A 19,803-nucleotide genomic window follows, 5' to 3' on the forward strand; every position below is an offset into this window, starting at 1 on the left:
GAATATTAGATAGGTATTTCAACCTTCTCTTCTCCCTTCCAAGACCCCACCCACTTATCCAAAAGCAATTTCTTACCCTTGACCATACTCACCATACCACTACCTACCGTCCATGTACCGAGATATGGGATGGTGATCGAGGCTGCTCCTAACTCAGGACCGAACGGCACGAACTGGTCGTGGTGGGAACGTTCATCAGCATAGCTGTATACAATTAAACTAAATCGAGATGACTTACTAATCCACCGAAAGTACCCGGGTTGTAAGTTACCAAAGGTTTATTATGGATTTCGTTTACGAGACTATGTACAGTAGATATAGGGTTAGTTGATCCCCTCTCTGGACATTACAAGACAATATAGTACAGTACTAACTTGACAGCGGCTGATTTCGCTTGGAGGAAAGCGAGATATAAAGTTTTCAAACCTGGTACGTTTGATACATCTCCGATCGCGTAATAGTCCTCACGACCAAGGATATCAGATTGAACCTATGCGAACAAGCACAAGGACAAAAAAGGTATCGTCAATCATCAATCGTCAATCATCAATCATCAATCATCCATCATCCAAACAACAAGAGCATTATTGATAATAGGCAATCTCACTTACTTTCAAATATTTATCAACTTTGACCAAGCCGCTTTTACTCTCGACCGCGTCCTTATCGGCAATCTGGACTAAAAGGGAATTCGGTTTATTACCAATACTCAAAAAGATATAATCTCCTTTGATAACTTGACCATTCTCCGTTCTGATATCTCTAAGAGAATCTTGTAAACCAAATGATCCATTCCATTCTTCAGAATTTGAATTCGAATTGGAAATGGTAGAATTGGATTCTTCGGATGGGATGATAACTTTATCATCCAAAATCAAATTTATATTTTGTTTTTCTACAAGTTGAGTCAACGATTTGGCTAATTTCAGATGAGTAGGTGGAGATATATATGAATTTGGTATTTCTTTATTACCATCTGGTTGATCCTCTGTAAGACGAGTGAGGAGAGTCGATCGATTGTGGATGAGAGTAATTTCTTTAGAGGGGTATAAAGCCCTTACTTCCTATGAGCATGAACATAAACGTACAAAAGATTAGCTGTGGACAACAGTAACAATATATTATTGGTGATATGTCCCCCGAATCGAAGTTCACTCACTCCTGCAAATTCAACTCCCACTGTACCTCCTCCTACGATAACGATACTTTCAGCTCGCTTGATTTCCTCTTGACTCTTTCGAAGCGCTTCGAGATAATCGTTGATATCACGCCAGTCTCCAGAAGGTCGCATCGGTGAAGGTTGAATCGATCCAGTAGCTATGATAGCTTTCTACAAAAGGACAACATTGAAATCGGTGAATCACTCCATCTTCTTTGTATACTATGGGTACTCACATAGAATGGAACTTCGGTAGATCCTTCAAAAGGTTTTTCCAACATGATCGAATCCTTTTTCAACTCGATAACTTTATTGGGAGCTATTACCTTATGAATCGATCCAAAAGGGAAGACAGTAGATGTTTTAAGAGGTAAGACTACCTTCTCTTCCCATCCTACATGTATACATATTCAACCGTCAGTAACATGCGTTGTACTGAACATCAAGCATATCGTACAGTGACGATGCAATAAGGTGATGGACTGTGCCTTGACGATATTTACCTGGAACGACAGCTGCTCTGAGGGCTGCAATAGGGAAGAACGAGTATTCCAGGGCATCTATCAACAGAATTCGATATCCCCCTGGGAGGGTGGTGATGAGTTCGTTGACCAGTGCATGTCCTGCACCCGAAGCTATGTTTTGGAAAGAATCAGTTCAGATGAGTTTCGAGAAATGTGGCAATGAGCGGAGAGTCTACCTCCAATTATCACTATATTCTTGAAATCTTGATTGACCATTATTCCTGATCGCTAATACTGTAGTACTATGATTGGTGAAAATATGATCAACTCCAACCATTGATATCTGAAATACGATATCAGTGAAGAGAGCGAGTACCTTCTATATATATATATATACGTATGTACGAAGAGTTCCAAAGAACGATTGATCATTTTATGCCTTTCACTCGAGACCGTCGGTCATGTTCCGACCGATCGAGATCACTCGTAAGTAAGAGTTGGTGTTCGCAAGGATTATCAATCGGGATTTATGTATCTTCCATCGGAATGCTGGATTGATAAGAATGTAATTTCAGCTCACTTAGATAATCATTATAAGTTATTCATAAAATTAGATTTTCCAGGGAGAAAATACAGTCGATCAATCGCCTCGGTCAGATTAGTCCATGTTCAAATACATAGCCACCTTCCGTCGGAGTCGAGCTACGCTCATGTATGATCACGTCATGTGAGTCTTATCTATTGTCTTGACCCATAGGAGAGAATGATCAAAGGGTATATGATACTTTACTCAAGTCGAGGTATGAGAGAAAACTTATAGTTGACGATAAGTGATGATCAACAGTCCTTATGGTACCAAACGGCAGTAACATTGAGGGAACGGTTCAGTCCGAGTCCATCCTTCCCTTTTCAAAAGCAGCCGAGGAAACAGAGTGTTAGCCATGTTCTCATGCATGCAAGATGCACGAAGGCAGATATTCATATTGTATGCTCTTGAGTGAGAGTCACGGCTCAATCCTTTGTGGATATGACCAGAGTCGTAATGTAGTGGTTACTAATGTATTGCCACATAAGATAAACATGATGAGCAAACAACTGGATTTTTTTAGCTTGACTAAGGTCCCAAAGGTTAACCTAACATTCGACTTCCAGCGTCAAGGTTCATCTTTGAGTGCGCTCGTTTCGACTGATCACCTCGGCATCGTTCGATATACTATATCATCATCTTGCCAACAATCATATCTCCACAACGCCATCGCAGCGACTTCGCGCACATAACTATGCACCAGATCCATCAATGTGATTGACTCGGCAATATGTGATGATTCTCTCCCGTGCACATGATCCGCTATCATCCATTCAGAAACCATCACTCGGATATCGTAAAATGGTGAATGAACATCATGTGAGATGGAAACGTAGACTATACTTCAATGGATGGGAGGGATGGGCTATGGAAAGATCTCAAGAAATTATGGCAAGCATCAGCTGTATAGATGGTTCTTGCGGACACATCTCTCTACAGAATGAGAGTGGAGCGAATTTGAATGAGAAAAATATAGCAAACAGATAAACATTAGAAAATCCAAACGTCATATGAAATTGGGCTGAACTGGATCATAACCAACCCAATCAATTCAATCATGCTTTTCTTTTTCAATGAATGACTGATCGACAACGGATTGACTTCTTGATAATGTAGTACAGACCAAACATGCGAATTTACAAACAAAGCCGTCCAATTGTCCACCCTACCAAATGCTATGTTTGGAGTTGATTTGAGATCTTCAAAATTCTGCATTCTCATTAGGAATGGCTAAGAACAAAGAAGAGTTAGATGGATACGGTAAAAAGGAAATTAGAATCGATCGGTACCTACCTCGTAGCGTAACAGTCTGTTCATCGATAACGAGGTACGAAGGAACAGCACAGGACAGAGCAAGGGATACGACTGGTCAGTGCACTTGTTTGTTCAACGTTTTGTAAACTTGCTTCTTTGCTGATACTCTTCCACAGACAAGCCGTCATCGTCATAGTAGGACGTGCGCAGTAATAGATCAAAGTGAAGGAAAGGGACCATTCGTGTATGGCATGTGTAGACCGTTTCAAGGAGAATAACCATCAAGGATTAAAAAGCTGTGAGTACGCGCCTGACCTTGTAAAACACATACGATTACATACCCCTCAATCGAGCGTCCATCACGGATATACGGTTACGGATGTGGTCGGAGTGATAAGACCCGAATGAGAAAGGCAGTGTGTGTGTAGCCATATCACTTTGCAAGAAACGGAAGATTGATGCGTTTGATGATGACGTTGAAAACATGTTCGACGGATGGACGTTGACTGATCGCAGATTCATCGACCATGTCATAGTAGTCGATCCTTCGTCAATCTCGCTCCCAATCCAATCCGATAGAAGTGTAGTGTAGGACGTTGGAGAGGAGGGGATACTGTAGGCTAAACTATCTGTGATTAGCGTGAGAAGGTGAGTTTCGAGTGGATGATGGAGGGTCTGATGAGTTATTGATGGTACCTGTGTCAATTGTTCCAAGCATCCGCATCGATCTTCAACCAGTATCGCATTGATCGGCTTTGGCTCTTGCTTGGATTTGACACCGCAAAGACCTATTCCTACAAACGTCATTCCCATACTTCACTCGCTAGTCGACCTCACCAACCTGTATCATAAGAAGATAGAAAGCGAAGTTTGTAGCCAACATTCACATTGTGTATAGTCAGTCAGTCTTTCATAGTGAGTGTCTCAACTCTTTCGGGTCGTCGTGGTCGTTTTGATGGGAGACTAGACTAGTTCAAAGGATGGGGAGCCAAAGTGGAAAAAATGCGTGGATAACATGCTGGTCGGGATTTGATCGACGTAAGAATTGCTACACTAGGCCATCCACAGTCTCTCGCCTCTCTATGCAATTTTAGTCATTCCACTTCCTCACTATTCTCCTATCATTCCCACTCCCTAACCTGATATCTTCCTCCTCCCTGGTGTTGGCGAAATCAACCCAGGATCAGCTGCCATCCTTTCGGTGGCTGAAGCGTATAAAGGCTTTGCTCTTGCTCTACGGCAGAACCAGTCTTGACAAACAACCAAAAAGGGCTATATCTCAACATCCTGATACCTTTTCTCGAGCTGAGAGAGGGAATGATGGATATGGTCTGGGTGGCGAAAGTCTCGAGAACTGACCTCTACATCACGAATGATAGATCATTGTTACATTACTATTGTCCCTTATATCCATAACCGTTTCATCTACTCTACCATCAAGCGTCGCGACCGAAGTTCAGGACGCTTTTCATCCGTTTAATTGTACTGTATCAGATTTTACATTGTCGATCGGTGAGTGAAAAGATCTATCGATACCATATCGTCCATAGGGCAGGTCGTGGCTCAAAGGAACCAGCGTGTAGTCTAGTGTAGGGCCAGTCATGCTGATTAACTATTGATGGGTCAGTGTCAATTGTACCCTACTCTCCTACAGCACTGTATCTTTCCGTCCCTTCGCATCGGTATCAGTAATTTTCAACGAGCTTCTCCCTGATCATCGCATTTAGCACTTACGCAATTGATCAATGATCGCTACCGCTCAAATCCAATCACCACCTCATCTCCTCCATCCGATCTCTACCACCAGTATCATGCCACAACAGCAACCGCATGCCTCTTCCTCCAGAGGGGCACCGCCTGCCCCGATACAGACTGGTGGAAGAGGGATCAAAGGTTTCTTCTCTCGAACGAAAACTATGTCGCCTGAACCACCGGAACTACCTCCTTCCCGATCAAGGTTGAGATCCTTCATTAATGACACAGCGAGAGTAGGGACATCATCGAAATCACCACCAATCACCACTCAAGGAAGGACAGGTCTAAGGACTGGAGTCAGCAAAGATGGAACGGCTAAAGCAAATCAGAGGACGCTGTCGTCAGAAGTCACGTCAGGTCGTCAACGTATGGAGAAGGAGCTGGGGAGGATTAGACCTGTGACACCTACCGAGAGAACACAGCGGCAGATCAGGTTCAATCCTACAGCTCTACCAGCTATGCAGAAAGGAGATGATGGGAAATGGCAACCGCCATCATTGTCAAGAGGCTCAATGTCAACATCAGCTCTTGCAACTCTAGTACAGGATGAAGATGATGACAAGACGGCTAGGAAAGGAGGAGAGGAAAGAGCTAGGAAAGGTCATAAGCACACATTATCCAACCTTTTCCAATCGACTACACGTCATAAATCTACGTCAGTAGCTGCTCCGATAAGGCGACAACCTACGGATGACCACAAGACTATCAAAGCTACTCCTCGGGATCGCACAAGCGACGTTGGACCGGTGTCCACACCCCAAAATCACAGACCTTCACCAGCAGATAGTAATGGGACTTGGCAGCAGATCTCCCCGCCTCGAACCCCTTCTCGTCAATCAGCCATTCGACCAAATCCCGACAACACCACTATGAAGGTTCTCCCCCAGTCAAAATCACCGATAGAACCTAAAAGACCCACTCATACTGTCCCACTACCCCCTACACCTATCAGCGCACCTCCTATGCAACAATCCAAATCGGACCCAATCAGGCCAACTCACGCTACCTCTACGAGTCCAGCTGCTCCAGCTCGAACAACTTCTTCGAACTCGATGCCTCCGCCTCCTGTGCCTACACACGCCCGACATGACTCGTCGCCAACTTCCATCCTATCACGTGAACATTACTTATTGCGTCTGTCGACAACCTTTATCGTCAAATCCCTCACACCTATCATCAAGGGGTCAGCTTTTGTGCAGAATAATAAGAATTTAGAGATGAGGCGAATAGCAGATGAAAGGTTGACAGCTTTGGCTAGGATGGAAAAGGCCTGGGGAGCAGACTGGGTCAGAGCAGCAAATACCTTGGCCAGTACCCCATCTTCCACTACGATATCGGAGAGTCCAGCGATCGGATCTACGGAAGCCAAGGTCAGACTGGTGTATGTGGGGGATAGAGCTAAAGAGAGGGAAAGGAAAGCTTGGATGGAAGCTATGAAGGATGGTATCTTGCTCTGCTTGTGAGTCCTGATTCCTCCATCAATTCTATAAAATCGCTGATATTGAAAAAAATCTACAAAGTCTGCTCAATGACCTCTTCCCTGCTCAACCCTCCCATATACCCCGCCTGAACGTCACAGAAGATGGAATACTCCGAGCAACTAATCTCACACGGTTCATCACAGCTTGCCAGACTGTCGGATTACCCGATACTGATATATTCGGCTTGGCGGATCTGCAAGAGGGTTCCGAATCCAGCATCGGTCGAGTCGCGCAGACTGTCATCGCTCTAGCAAGACTCGCTGGACCCGCTGCAGCAGGCGTCTCTCGTGCCAAATCGCCCAAGAACTCCAGACCCGGCTCAAGAAGCAATAGTCGACCTCCTCCGAGAGCTGCTGCAACTACCACTTCACCTCCTCGCAGTCCGCCTACTAGTCCTCGACGAGCTTCAGTCGACCTGTCCTCCCCATCCAAGCGGTTATCAATTGACAGGAATATTGTTTCACCAAAACCTTTCCCCGACGGGATCAGCATGGATCGACAAGGCTCGAATGACAGTCAGAATGAGCTACACACCAAGCTGCAGATTGCTACAAATGCAAAAGCTGCTGTAGAGTTGGATGATCCTTCATCATTCAAGACACCAACCACTTCGACCTTTGCTTTGCCACCTGCAGCATCCGAATCACCAGCTATCAAACGCACACCTCTATCACGAGCGTCAACACAGCCAAACATATCACCTGTCAGACCGAAATCACCCACCTCTTCCCCCTCTTCTCGAAGTATCACTCCTGTCACTAGAACGGGCAATCTTCAGATTCGACCATCCCTTCGACCTAGAAATACAACAGGCTCTCGCGTATCCGTGTCTTTCGCCGACAACGAACCTTCTTCTCCTCGGAGTGAAAATCCACCTCAGAGTCCGGTCCCGCTGATCTCCCATTCTAGGGAAAGGACTCCAAGTTTGATCAGTGCTGGATCAAGAGTTACTTCTTCAGCATACAGTCGTTCGAGCGCTGCATACTCCGTCGCTACCGTTCTAGGAGGTGATCATGCGAATGCTATCGACTTGACTGAAGACATCGAAGATGAAGCGATGATGCATCAATTACGAGAACGTAGAGCTAGTGAGAAGAAGTTACAGGACGCTAGGCAGAAGATCATAGGTACGCTGCTAAGCAGCGAGGATCTACCTGAAGATCTGAGGAGAGCAGTGAAAGATAGTCCGGAAGGCTTAGGTCGAGCAAGTGAAGAAGCTAGGAACACAGCTCTTTCCAATTCACTAGCTGCGCTAGAAGGGAACAAGACCGCCGCTGATCCTCCTACGAGAATAGAGACTAGTCCAGGAAGAAGACCTTTGGCGCGAAGAGGAATGAGCATTGAGATTGGTCGACCGGATGTCAATAGAGTGGTGGAAGAGGAAGAAGTCAGCTCGAATGGTACTTCGGTAGCTATGTCTAATGATGGATCTCGTCCTTCTGCCTTACGAAGGCTTAGCTCGAACGGTAAAGTCTATTTGCCCAAACGATCAGCCTCTCCCGCATCCAACCTTACGAGTCCTACCGGTACTGTTTTCCCCCCTTCGCCATCGGTATCCAACCCTTCTTACATGATCCGGACCACTTCCCTGAATGCGTATCAGCCTGCGGTAGGATCAGCGCAGACCCGTCCAACGGACAAAGCGGAACGCAGACAGTCGGATGGAAATCCTCGAAGCAAAATCCATCAACATGGAAGAGATATATCAGTCTCCACTGAGGAATCATCCAGACCTTTGCAAATACGTATCAACAGTATGGTCAACCTACCTGTTTCGGGAATGGAGAGATCACCGTCGCTTTACAGGGAGAACTCAAGTCAGAGTGCGGTGAGAGCTAGCCAATCTCTTCAGGTGATGGAGTTCAGAGAGCCTGGGTGTCCAGTCGTCAAATATGTAAGTGATTGGATATCAATGAACAGTCGGAGGTCACGCTAATAGTATGTCTCGGTATAGCAACTTGGTAACTGTATCGGTCGAGGTCAATTCGGTTCTGTCTATCGTTCACTGAATCTCAGTACTGGTCAGATGGTGGCTATAAAGCGGATCAGGCTACATGGAATGAGGGAAGATGAAGTCACAGACGTGATGAAAGAAGTGGAATTGCTCAAACGACTATCGCACCCTAGTATCGTAAAGTACGAGGGTATGTCAAGGGATGAAGAGTACTTGAACATTGTGCTTGAGTAAGTGATTTCTGTGGAGATGTCCAATTCTGACTGACACACTTGTTCGATGTGCAGATTTGTCGAGAACGGATCTCTTGGTCAGACACTAAAGTCTTTCGGTAATTTCAACGAACGTTTAGTCTCATCGTATGTAGCGAAGATCTTGGAAGGGTTGGATTACCTTCACTCTCAAGGTGTTGTACATTGCGATTTGAAAGCTGCCAATATCCTCTCAACGAAGAATGGCAATGTTAAACTGTCAGATTTTGGTGTTTCGCTTAATATGAAAGCTGTAGAAAATATCAAGCAGGATGCGAAAACGGCTGGGAAGGAGGGAGGGAAGAAGAGAGTATCGGAAGTTGCAGGTACACCGAACTGGAGTGAGTACAGCCAGATTCTGTATCCTCTTGTTATACTGATGAGTGGGATTTTAGTGGCCCCTGAAGTCATATCACTCGCTGGTGCCTCCTTTGCCTCGGATATATGGTCCCTTGGATGCACAGTCATTGAGCTATTGACTGGTAAACCGCCTTACTCCGAGATCACCAATAGTATGACGGGTAAGTCAGCTGTCAATATAGCGAAGTCCTTTCAGCTGACCAATCTGTTACAGTCCTTTTCCGAATTGTAGAGGATGAAATGCCACCACTTCCTGAAGGTGTATCAGATGCTTTGATGGACTTCCTTAAATTGTGCTTTATTAAAGATCCCCATGCTCGGCCTCCCGCTGTAATGCTATTTGAACACCCTTGGGTCAAGGGACTGAATCCAGAACTTGTAAGCTTCGCAGAATATCCTATTCGTAGACCAAGCTGACTAGTTCCGATAGCAGGCACTTCGAGCTCAAGATAGTGTACCATTTCTACGACGAGTCAGTATGGATCTTCGACGAGTAGACAGTCAGAGGCTGTTCGACAATGGCAACCCGAGTCCTTCTCTTGATGGGGCTATGGATGGTAGACCGCACAGACATAGTATGGCAAGTTCTCATGCTAGAGATGGCAGTGGGCCAGATAAAAGTCATGTTCTCATCAAGACTTCTTTCGGTAAAGGTGAGTAAGCTCACTGGACTGCGGGGTATTCCTTGACCTGATCCCCTCTAAATCACTAGCCATCCCATGTCGAGTTTGTCTAATCGACGTCAAGAAAAGTGGAGTTCTATGCCAAGATTGTGGCTTGATTGCTCATACCTCCTGCGCATCAAAAGCATCACCCCGATGTGACATACACGAGCAAATGGCCTTATTCACTCGCCAACAGGAAATTCTTCAATCCCTCTCACCACCACGGATGGCATCGCCTCAACCCAGTTTCAGTTTCGAGAATCGGGAAGGAGGGACTCCATTGACGGCTTTACCAGCCAAATTCTTGAATGGAATTATCAGATCGAAATCTCGAGGTGGATTACATTCCGCTGGAACGTCGAATCCATCACAGCTTGATCTAAATGCGACCGGTGGTGAGACAAGACGTAAACCTGGTATATACGGGAATGGTAACATCAGTAGACCCAGTTTGGATTCCCAACAACAGCCACTGCCAACATCGAGGTCCACGAGTTTCAACCTACAAGATCATCATCGATCTTCGATGTATAGTAATATGACGGAATATGACAATGATCTGAATGAAGCTAAGAGGAGAAGTGGTGTACATTTCGAACTTGGTGAATCCACACCTAGTGCTATGCCCTTCCCTTATAACTATGCCAACGGCGCAGGGGCACCGGTCGAGTTGACTGCTGAGAATTTAGCATTAGTAGGACAGATGAATAATATTTCGGAAACCTCTTCCAAAACGGGAGGAGGACATGTGAGATCGAGAGAGAGTAAGAGTGACTGTTGCATACAGTGATGTAATGGGAAGATTGAGGGTCATGGGAAACGGACAATGAGGTTTGTTTAAGAAATAAAATCGATTCAGTAGCCAGTTGTATGATCAGTCGATTATCTTTGTACATATACACGTAACTATTATACTTGAAATATCTCTTAATCATCTTTATATCTCTATCATTGAATACACATAGGCATTCATATACACGCATCAGTTCAAGTACCCTTTGTATGTTACTATATTGCATACATGCATTTGTCTCTCCTGCTCACTTCAGATATACTCGCATCATACTCGCATCGGCGGTGGCGGAGATACGAAGTCTGTCATTGAGACAGTCGGCCGAAAGGTGAATGAATCGCTTTATCAGATAACTCCCAAGTTTATCGGTTACCGTCGGCGCCAGTCTTGTTCGTCGTACCATCCGAGTCAAATCTTCCTTCATTGGGCCATGAACATGCAATTCCCATGGTCGTGCCGAGGGAAGAGCGAAGGCGTTCGCATTTCGTACTTGCCTTTGTTCGTGGATATACATATAAATATGGGACGAGCAATGATCGATCGCTATCGATGGTAGCATTGTACAAAATCGGTCGGATTACAGTACGGTAATACCATGACAGTAGATCAACAAGAGTTGAAGAACATAGTAATTATAGGTGGTAGGTTTCTAAACTTCTTCACAGTCTTCTGTCGAGGGCTTGGTACTTCAGTTCCAGAAACTGAATTGTGCTGTACACTCTATATTCGCATAGCTTCAATAGCAGGACATGAAGCTGCCAATCATCTTTCAACCAACTTACCTCCCAAATATCGGATCTTGTTAATCGATGCGAGAAGTTTCGCTTGGTGGCCTATCACCATACTAAGAGCGGTTGTGACTCCAGGCAAGTAGCCGCCACACGGTTTTCTGGACAAGTGTGTTGATGAAGGATATGTTGAGTTCACGTAGGATGGGAAGATAAACTTACTATACCCCTTACGACTGACCGAATATTCAAGAGAGGGACACCCCATCAGGTCTTAGCTCCTAACAAGGTGATGTCACTTAAAGAGAGCTCGGTGGTATTGGAAAGACCGTTCGAGGGGTCCAATGAAATACCTTTCTTTGTGAGTTTATATCCTTTACACATGCAGGACTTGGGACTTTTCTTTGAAACATGAAGTGATATGCTGACATTGGAGTATCATCAACTAGCGATGTGTCATTGCTACGGGAGCATCGCAACCCCTCCCCACGATGCCAGGATGGAACCAGACAGAAACAGAATTTATCGAATCGCTTAAAGCTGCCCAGAGGGATGTAGAGGAAGCTAAGAAAGTGGTAATTGTAGGGGGTGGCGCGGTAGGAGTTGAAATTGCAGGTGTAAGTTGAATAATAATCATAACCTAGGAGAATCGACGCCAATATCAAGTACTGACGTAAATTGATTGGACGTATATAGGAAATTGCCGCTCATCATCCTGATAAATCAGTTACCCTGGTTCATAAAGCTTATGGATTACTTTCACCTACACCACCGGATGAGATCCAAGGGAAAGTCCAAAAGGGTGGTAAGGAAGTTGGAAATTACTCTTCTCCACCTACTGATCCTAGATTATCAGTAGAGTTGAAGAAGATATGTGATAAATTGGGTATAAAAGTCATTTTGAATGATAGAGTAATCATACCTCCTCGTACTTCTCAGTATCTCCCAAAAGAAGTAAAAGACGAGGAAGATAGTAAATACGGACAAATCGAAAATGCCCGTGAAAATTCTGAGGAAGGTCAGATCCCCAATGAAAGCGAAATTCAAGGGAATCCACCAAAAGCATGGAATGGTCAATTCTGCTTACAACCTTCTCTCGTCACACTCAAATTGACGAGCGGTAAAAGCCTAGAGGCAGATTATGTTTATCCTGGATGCGGGATGAAACCCAATTCGAAACTCGTCCGAGATGTCGATGAGGGTGCTTTGGACGGTGAACTCATTAGAGTTGACGAGTATCTAAAAGTAAGTTTTCTTGCTTCTTATACTCTTTCCAAAGGAAATCTAAGTAAACAATGCTATCTCATCCTGTAGGTAACAACAAATAATCCAGGAGAATCTATTTTCAGTAAAGGAAGATATTATGCTTTGGGAGATGTATGTTCAAGTCCCGGTTTCAAAATCGCTAGGACGGCGATCGTGAATGCACAAAAGGCAGCAACCAAGTAAGCGTAGCTTTGGTTCATTTGACTATTAATCGAATCTTTTCCAGAGCTAAAGTCTTCTTCTTCGGAATCTCTTGTGTGATGTGCTTTTTAGTATAATGAACGAAATCAAAGAGAAACCATTAAGTAAATATAGTGCAGGCCCAATCTCACATCTTGTAAGTATCCCTCTGAAAAACATTGCTATCTGACGATGTGTGAACTGATTTATGACTCGATGCGATTGGACAGGACCTTCCCTTAGGTCCCAATGAAGGTGCGGGAATGACGAGTTTCGGATGGCTCGGGACATGGGTATTTGGGTCGAAATTTACTACTTTGATTAGAGGGAAGACATCGGGGACGGAAAGGGTTTTTGTGGGCAGGTTTAGGGGTGAGAAGAAGAGTGAGATTGTTTTTGATTGAAGTGAGAAATAGGATATAACGAAAAGGTTTTGAGTTGTCTTGCATGAGTGTATGTTGACCTTTGTCAGATATGACAGAATGTGATTTTGATTTAGTGATGATAGGCTGTAAAGATTTTCAGATCGTTCGAAAAAAGAGATTGGTGTCCATTAAGCAGAACAAGTGCTGTAGTTGGACTAGTCAATTAGTCGTACTCACGTTAGTGCACAGGAAAAGAAGATACTCTTGACTCTCTCGACCGATAACATCTAGTTCGACCTAATGCAAACCCAAAATATCCATACACTTTGACACATCTATGGACTAGCCACCTTCGCTCCTTCACTTCTCACTTCGTTCAAAGCTTCCAACACACCCATTTTCTTCTGCTTCCTCAACCTTATATGCGGCTCAGATATTATCTGAGGTATGGGATCGTCAGGGTATTTCCTCGTATCTCGTCCGTCTATCGATTGTAACCTGAATGATTTCGTTTTGGATGTGCGTGGACCGTGAATGATAGTTACTTTGTCGTCTACTTTAGCGACTATATGTAAGATTACAAGACAATGTCAATACATGTATATATAGACAGATGAGTTGACGAGTTTATATGACTATAAAGACTCACCCTCTCCCTCGTCATGAACTAGATACTTTTTATGCCTCTTAATTTCCTTTAATATCTTTGGATGTTCAAATATACGTTCGACCTGTGGTTAGGATTGGTCAAATTAGTAAAAAGCGTACCGAAGAGGTATGTTATGGTATGGGATGTACTTACCGTCACCGTCACTGTCTTCCTCATCACACCTGCTTTCGTCACTACGCCTTTGAATATATGATTGGGATGGTAAGGCATGGTCGGAAGATGTCAAAGTATCGCTTGTTGATGATCTTTCGGTCAGAGCGTCGGCGAAGGCTGTACTGGTGCTCAAGGCGTGTCTGCGAGTGGCAAGTAGCGAAAGCGGGGTGTTAAGTACCAATTGGGTTGATGTGGATGTGAATGGGTTTCAACGAATTTGAAGACGTATCAGCATCAATAGCTGTAGTATCGAGGACGACCTCGGATCTCAGCTTTCAACTTTTGAACGGTTTACATTGTTACGTTCTCACATTGTTTGATCCACTCACATATATCGGAATGACCAAAAGGGGTGGCGTATATAGAATAATATCGAGACTACTCAGTAATGTTGATTGATTGTATGGGCTCTGGTGTTTTGACGCGTCGGATCAATCCATTTTGATTTGATTTTGTGATTTCGTTCTTCTTTCTCAGTCAACCTAACATCCTATAATCAGCTATAAACATGATTCAACAGTGAAACTCAACATACAAGCACCATGTCCACCCCCCGCAATAATCTTCAGGAGATCATGGCTCGGACACAGGGGAAAAGAGCTTCGCCGACAAGCTCAAGCGCAGTAGCGGGAAGTTCGAAAAGTGATGGCGTTAGGACCCCTGTGAGCTGATCAATCTTTTACGCCATCTCCTTGACTGAGCTAACGTGAGGCATTCAGGGTATATTCAAACTTGCTCGACCACCTGCATCTTCTTCATCTCGATCTACACCTACGACGGAACAGCAGATACTCAATATGCCGGGGGTGAAACAGAGTCAAAGTGCGTGATTATTTTCATTTCAATTGCCACCTATATCTCACTTCCCAACTCCGATATTATCCTTAGACTGATGGACCTTGTAGCTATCTCGCTTGCTTCCCGTTCGATTTTGAATGGCACTCCCTCTTTCTCTACGTTCAATGTCGATACCTCTCGGTCAACCATGGCGAAACCACAATCAAGTCATCTCATGACTCCCTCTTCGACGGTCGGATCGCCGATGGGGATGTTAGGCAAAGGCAAGGGGAAAGATAATACTCCTGGAGGGAATGCTGTTGGAAGTGGAGCTAGACCATCTAAATTTGCTTCTGTAAGTGCTGCGGCTTAACATCTAGAGCAAGCTAATTGATTGTGTCATGAATACAGTGGTCAAACGAAAAGGTTGCCGCTGAGATCGTCAAGCTGCTGGAGGATAAGGATGTACTAAAAGATAAGAAGATGGCTATTCTCATGGGTCAGGGTGATGAAGATGGGGATGAATTTATCGATGAAAGCATGTGAGTCTCAAGCGGCCGGATTGTCAGTATCGAGACGCTGACGAGAATGTGCTAGCGAATTTATCAACAAGAAAATCAATGCACTCAAAGCTGAGATGACCGCTCGTACCTCATCTCCATCTGCCGTTCCTGCTCAAAAGACCATCCCTCCTCAATCTTCAGGCTCAACATGTCCATCCGTACCACCAAGAGATTATCCCACCCCCGATACGATAGGTTCAGACAGCTCGCGAGCGGTTTTAGGAGACTTCAAGGAGAATCGGTCAAAAGGGTTATCAAGTGATGATGGGGATTCAATTCCTCTTTTTCATAAAACTTCCAGTGGTAACATGCACCGTACTGAACAACCTCAAGCTGGACCTTCTCGACCCCGAAAAGCACCTGCTCCGCCACCTCAGTATGATGATTTTGATATAGCTATGGCAGAAGAGGGATTCGGTGAAGAAGATGATCCAGAAGAAATGTTAATACCACCTTCGTCACCTCCTCCTCGAGCCATCACCCCGCCTCCTCGTTCTCAGCGGAAGCAACCACCTCAGCCACCACCGTCCAAATCTGCAGCAATAGCTGAAATGGAGGATTTAGCTGTAGAAGAGATTTTTTCGTCTCCAATACAGGTAACATCTCAATTACCCCCGAGGGTCGTAGCTTCCCAAGCTCGATCGGTACTTGGTGGTCCTCGTCCACCCTCTTCTCCCCCCAAACCACCCAATGTCCAAGCACCGCAACAAAGGACGATACAAGTTGAAAAGACATATCCATGGACTAAGGAAGTGGAACATAAGTTAAGACAGATGTTCAAATTGCCGAACTTCAGGAAACATCAAAAGGAAGCTATCAATGAGACCATGGCAGGTAAAGATGGTGAGTTGTTCAGGTCCATGCAATATGGGAAACCTTCTGACATATGATGTCCAGTATTCGTTCTGATGCCGACCGGAGGTGGCAAGAGTTTGACATGTAAGTGAATTGTGGATATTGAACAGTTCATGGCTAATTTCCCTATCCTCAGATCAACTGCCCGCCGTTTGTCAACAGGGGAAGACTCGAGGAGTAACATTCGTCGTCTCACCACTCATCTCCCTGATCAACGACCAGAGTCGGCACTTATGCAATCTCAACATACCAGCTATAGCTTACACGGGTGATATGACACAGAAGGATAAGAATTTGGCTCATGAAGAATTGTCAAGACCTGAGCCTTATACTCGAGTGGTATATGTCACACCGGAGATGTTGACTATGGGAGGACATATCAAGTCGATACTTAGGAGTTTATTGCAGAAGAGGAGATTGGCTAGATTCGTGATCGATGAGGCGCATTGTGTCAGTCAATGGGGACATGACGTAAGTCGTATGGGATTCTAATCAGTGGAAGCATGCTGATAGACGTTATCTGTGTTAGTTTCGAGCTGACTGTAAGTTTCTTCATGCAAGATGACAAGTGGATATTGCTGATTTTTCCGTTAGATCTCCGTCTGGGCGATTTACGAAAAGATTACCCTGGTGTACCAATAATGGCATTGACAGCTACAGCTCAGAATAAAGTGGAAGAAGACATTATCCGCTCTTTAGGTATACAGGGTTGTTCTGTACTCCGACAATCATTTAATCGACCGAATCTGCATTACGAGGTCCGACCAAAAACCAAGAAAGTGATAGACGAGATAGTAGCGTTTATTCGAACCCAAGGTCAGCGTGCCTCCGGGATCATCTACTGTAACTCCCGAGACGGATGCGAAAACCTGGCAAAGCAACTACGAGATAATTATGAGATCGAAGCTCATCATTATCATGCTGGTATGAGTAAAGGGGACAGGAGGAAAATCCAAGAAGGATGGCAAGAGCACAAATTCGAAGTGATAGTCGCTACTATAGCATTCGGAATGGGTATAGACAAACCAGATGTCCGATATGTCATACATCACTCTCTACCTAGATCGTTGGAAGGTTATTATCAGGAGACAGGACGAGCTGGAAGAGATGGGAATCCTTCCACTTGTATACTATGTGAGTTAGGATGTCATAATGAGATAGGAACATGCTGATGGGGTATGTCATGTTGATAGACTATACTTGGGGAGATGGTAAAAAGGTACTTAATCAGATCGATCAAGACCAGAATCTCACTCGACCTCAGAAAGAAAGACAGAAAGCCTCGATGAACGAGGTCCTTCGATACTGTAACAATAAAGCGGATTGTCGACGATCTCAAGTACTGTCATTCTTCAATGAAAGCTTCGATCCTCGAAATTGTAACCAAGGATGCGACGTTTGCTTGGGGAGAGATCGGAGCGTGTATACCACATTGGATGTGACGGATGATGCATTGAACGTCATCAAGATGGTACAGTCCTTCGAAAGAGAAGATCGAATAACCATTGTGAACGCCGCTGAATGCTTTAGAGGATTCAAGGGTAGTTCAGGAAAAGGTCTGGATCAGAATCCTCTGTTCGGCATAGGCAAAGAATGGACAAGACAGGAGGGTGAAAGGTTAATTCAAACTCTGGTCATCGAAGGCGCTCTAGAGGAGTTCTGCGTGGCTAGTGCAGCAGGTTGGACAAATGCATATATTCGTGTGAGTTGTCCATCTATCATCATTAACAATGATTATGTCAGCTGAACTCAGGGCTGGCTTATAGCTGGGAAAAGAAGCTCGAAAATATCTGAATGGGTCCAAAAAGCTCAACATGGATTTCCGACAAGCGTCACCACGCAAACAGCCAGCCAACAAGAAGACTGCATCTAAAGGGTCTGGATCGAAAAATCAAGCTCAGATCGACTCGTTCGCCCGTAAATTATCCAACCCGATTTCTAGGAAGAGATCACATCAACAGATCCTGGCCGAGACGGAAGAGTTTGATAATTCACCTTGGGGAGATACCGATGATGAAAATTATCGACCTGATGATGATCCAATCGAAATTGATGATGATGCCGACGGAAATGCAACAGAAATAGAAGGGGATGATGATTTACCTCTGGCGGTAAAAAGGCGAAAGACGGCAAGAAAGGAAATCGGTAATACTATTGTGCCTAAAGGTGCTACCAGTAGAGTACAGGTCATCGAGGTTGAAAGGAGTAGTACGGCCTCTCCGGTCGAGAATTGTTTGAAAGCGTTGGAAAAGATGAGAGGATCCGTAAGTCAGCTTCGTCTTCCAATCTCGTCGTTTCATGTCAGCTGATGCAGCTTTTCACGTGAGGGCTGTAGGTATTGGCGAGGAACAAGAATGTACCTCAACTGGATGATGAGACGCTACAGTATATAGCAGCCACTATGCCTACAAGTGAGTCGGCATTGAACATGGCTTAAGTCGACAACTGACGATATGGATTTCTCAGACGAAGCTTCGCTCAAAGAATGCGAGGGGATGACTTCGGCTCACATGAAGGTGAGTACTGCCTGTGTACTGCTCAGGTTGATAACCTAGCTAATATGATGGACGTATTAGACCTGGGCTACTCGTATCATGGGCATATGTGTCAAACATCGACCGGCATATCACGCTGCTGATCCTCAAGTCGCACCTTTGGCTACGGTTTCAGCAAGCTCAGCATCTAGGAATAGGTCAGTTCAGTCACCGCTTCCTCTAAAGATCACTTCCAAATGGACAACTGCTGACAATGTCATGTCACTGTACCACAGTGCGATCTCGAGAATCCAGCGTTACGCCTTCGACCCCAAATCTAATTCCAATAATAACGCTTCTTCTTCTTCGGCTAAAGCATCTTCCTCTTCCACTCCGTTAAAGCGAGCAACAACATTAGCTTCATCGCTTTTGACTTCCAAATCACCTCTCACGCCCAATGGACAATTGACTCTGACGAGTAGAGCCAACGGTATGAGACCGGTGTTAGTACCCCAGAATTCGAATGGGAATGGGAGGAAAGATAAATTCTGAGCGTAAGTGCTGAGTATGTATGTATGTAGACGGTCTAGATCTAGACGTATGTACTTCTACTGTTATGTCACGACATGGTATCATATGGTTGTACACATCTATAAGCGGTTTTGGGGATTTCAGAATCCTACTCGGTATCGAGCCGTGAAGATGATCTGTATTCGAAGTTTTGGCCATCGCGATACCTTGCATGCTATTGGGAGAGGGATGCGCTGCACTCAGCTTTGATGAGTTGGAGTAGGTTATGCTGTACACAACATACATGGGTCAGACCCGTACTTTACGGAATTCACTAATTCTCATGATCATAATCGATCGTTTCTTTTTTTACCTTAGTTTCGGGGAGAAAAAGGAAAAAGAGTTTCCCTTATCTCGAAACAACTGACATGTATAACGTTACCAATCGGTGTTTGAATCCTGTCTGTACACGGAGTTCCTCCTGCCGAAGACTTGCACAAAGTTGAAAGATCGTAAGATCATCGTCTCGTTATGACCTGG

At 44.7% G+C, this 19,803-nt stretch overlaps 5 protein-coding genes across 5 annotated transcripts; 3 read left to right on the plus strand and 2 right to left on the minus strand.

Moving 5' to 3' along the window:
• Positions 1 to 5: 5 nt before the first annotated feature.
• I203_106393 (uncharacterized protein) lies at positions 6 to 1,899 on the minus strand (the record flags this gene model as incomplete). Its single annotated transcript, XM_019150905.1, has 8 exons — positions 6 to 173; positions 239 to 302; positions 375 to 490; positions 612 to 1,064; positions 1,160 to 1,330; positions 1,396 to 1,553; positions 1,663 to 1,794; positions 1,860 to 1,899. The coding sequence occupies 8 exons, from the start codon at positions 1,897 to 1,899 to the stop codon at positions 6 to 8; spliced, it is 1,302 nt and encodes a 433-aa protein (XP_018999782.1).
• Positions 1,900 to 5,208: 3,309 nt separating this feature from the next.
• On the plus strand, positions 5,209 to 10,719 carry I203_106394 (uncharacterized protein; the record flags this gene model as incomplete). Its single annotated transcript, XM_065517962.1, has 8 exons — positions 5,209 to 6,677; positions 6,739 to 8,593; positions 8,654 to 8,883; positions 8,941 to 9,245; positions 9,300 to 9,425; positions 9,479 to 9,642; positions 9,695 to 9,917; positions 9,977 to 10,719. The coding sequence occupies 8 exons, from the start codon at positions 5,209 to 5,211 to the stop codon at positions 10,717 to 10,719; spliced, it is 5,115 nt and encodes a 1,704-aa protein (XP_065373266.1).
• Positions 10,720 to 11,317: 598 nt separating this feature from the next.
• Positions 11,318 to 13,300, plus strand: I203_106395 (uncharacterized protein; the record flags this gene model as incomplete). The annotated part of the gene is made up of 9 exons (XM_019150907.2): positions 11,318 to 11,363; positions 11,457 to 11,578; positions 11,704 to 11,811; positions 11,900 to 12,067; positions 12,147 to 12,378; positions 12,499 to 12,695; positions 12,765 to 12,895; positions 12,990 to 13,053; positions 13,127 to 13,300. The coding sequence occupies 9 exons, from the start codon at positions 11,318 to 11,320 to the stop codon at positions 13,298 to 13,300; spliced, it is 1,242 nt and encodes a 413-aa protein (XP_018999784.2).
• Positions 13,301 to 13,596: 296 nt separating this feature from the next.
• On the minus strand, positions 13,597 to 14,141 carry I203_106396 (mitochondrial 37S ribosomal protein uS17m; the record flags this gene model as incomplete). Its single annotated transcript, XM_019150908.1, has 3 exons — positions 13,597 to 13,826; positions 13,911 to 13,992; positions 14,064 to 14,141. 3 exons carry the CDS (start codon positions 14,139 to 14,141, stop codon positions 13,597 to 13,599), a joined length of 390 nt encoding a protein of 129 aa, XP_018999785.1.
• A 485-nt stretch (positions 14,142 to 14,626) lies between these two features.
• Positions 14,627 to 19,305, plus strand: I203_106397 (uncharacterized protein; the record flags this gene model as incomplete). Its single annotated transcript, XM_019150910.2, has 15 exons — positions 14,627 to 14,746; positions 14,804 to 14,906; positions 14,990 to 15,216; positions 15,273 to 15,403; positions 15,459 to 16,267; positions 16,322 to 16,363; positions 16,416 to 16,750; positions 16,809 to 16,821; positions 16,874 to 17,413; positions 17,473 to 17,981; positions 18,046 to 18,543; positions 18,615 to 18,690; positions 18,746 to 18,795; positions 18,856 to 18,971; positions 19,050 to 19,305. The coding sequence occupies 15 exons, from the start codon at positions 14,627 to 14,629 to the stop codon at positions 19,303 to 19,305; spliced, it is 3,825 nt and encodes a 1,274-aa protein (XP_018999787.2).
• Positions 19,306 to 19,803: the final 498 nt, after the last annotated feature.

Source organism: Kwoniella mangroviensis (genome assembly GCF_000507465.2).
Source record: "Kwoniella mangroviensis CBS 8507 chromosome 1 map unlocalized Ctg02, whole genome shotgun sequence".
NCBI classification, from domain to species: Eukaryota; Fungi; Basidiomycota; class Tremellomycetes; order Tremellales; family Cryptococcaceae; genus Kwoniella; species Kwoniella mangrovensis.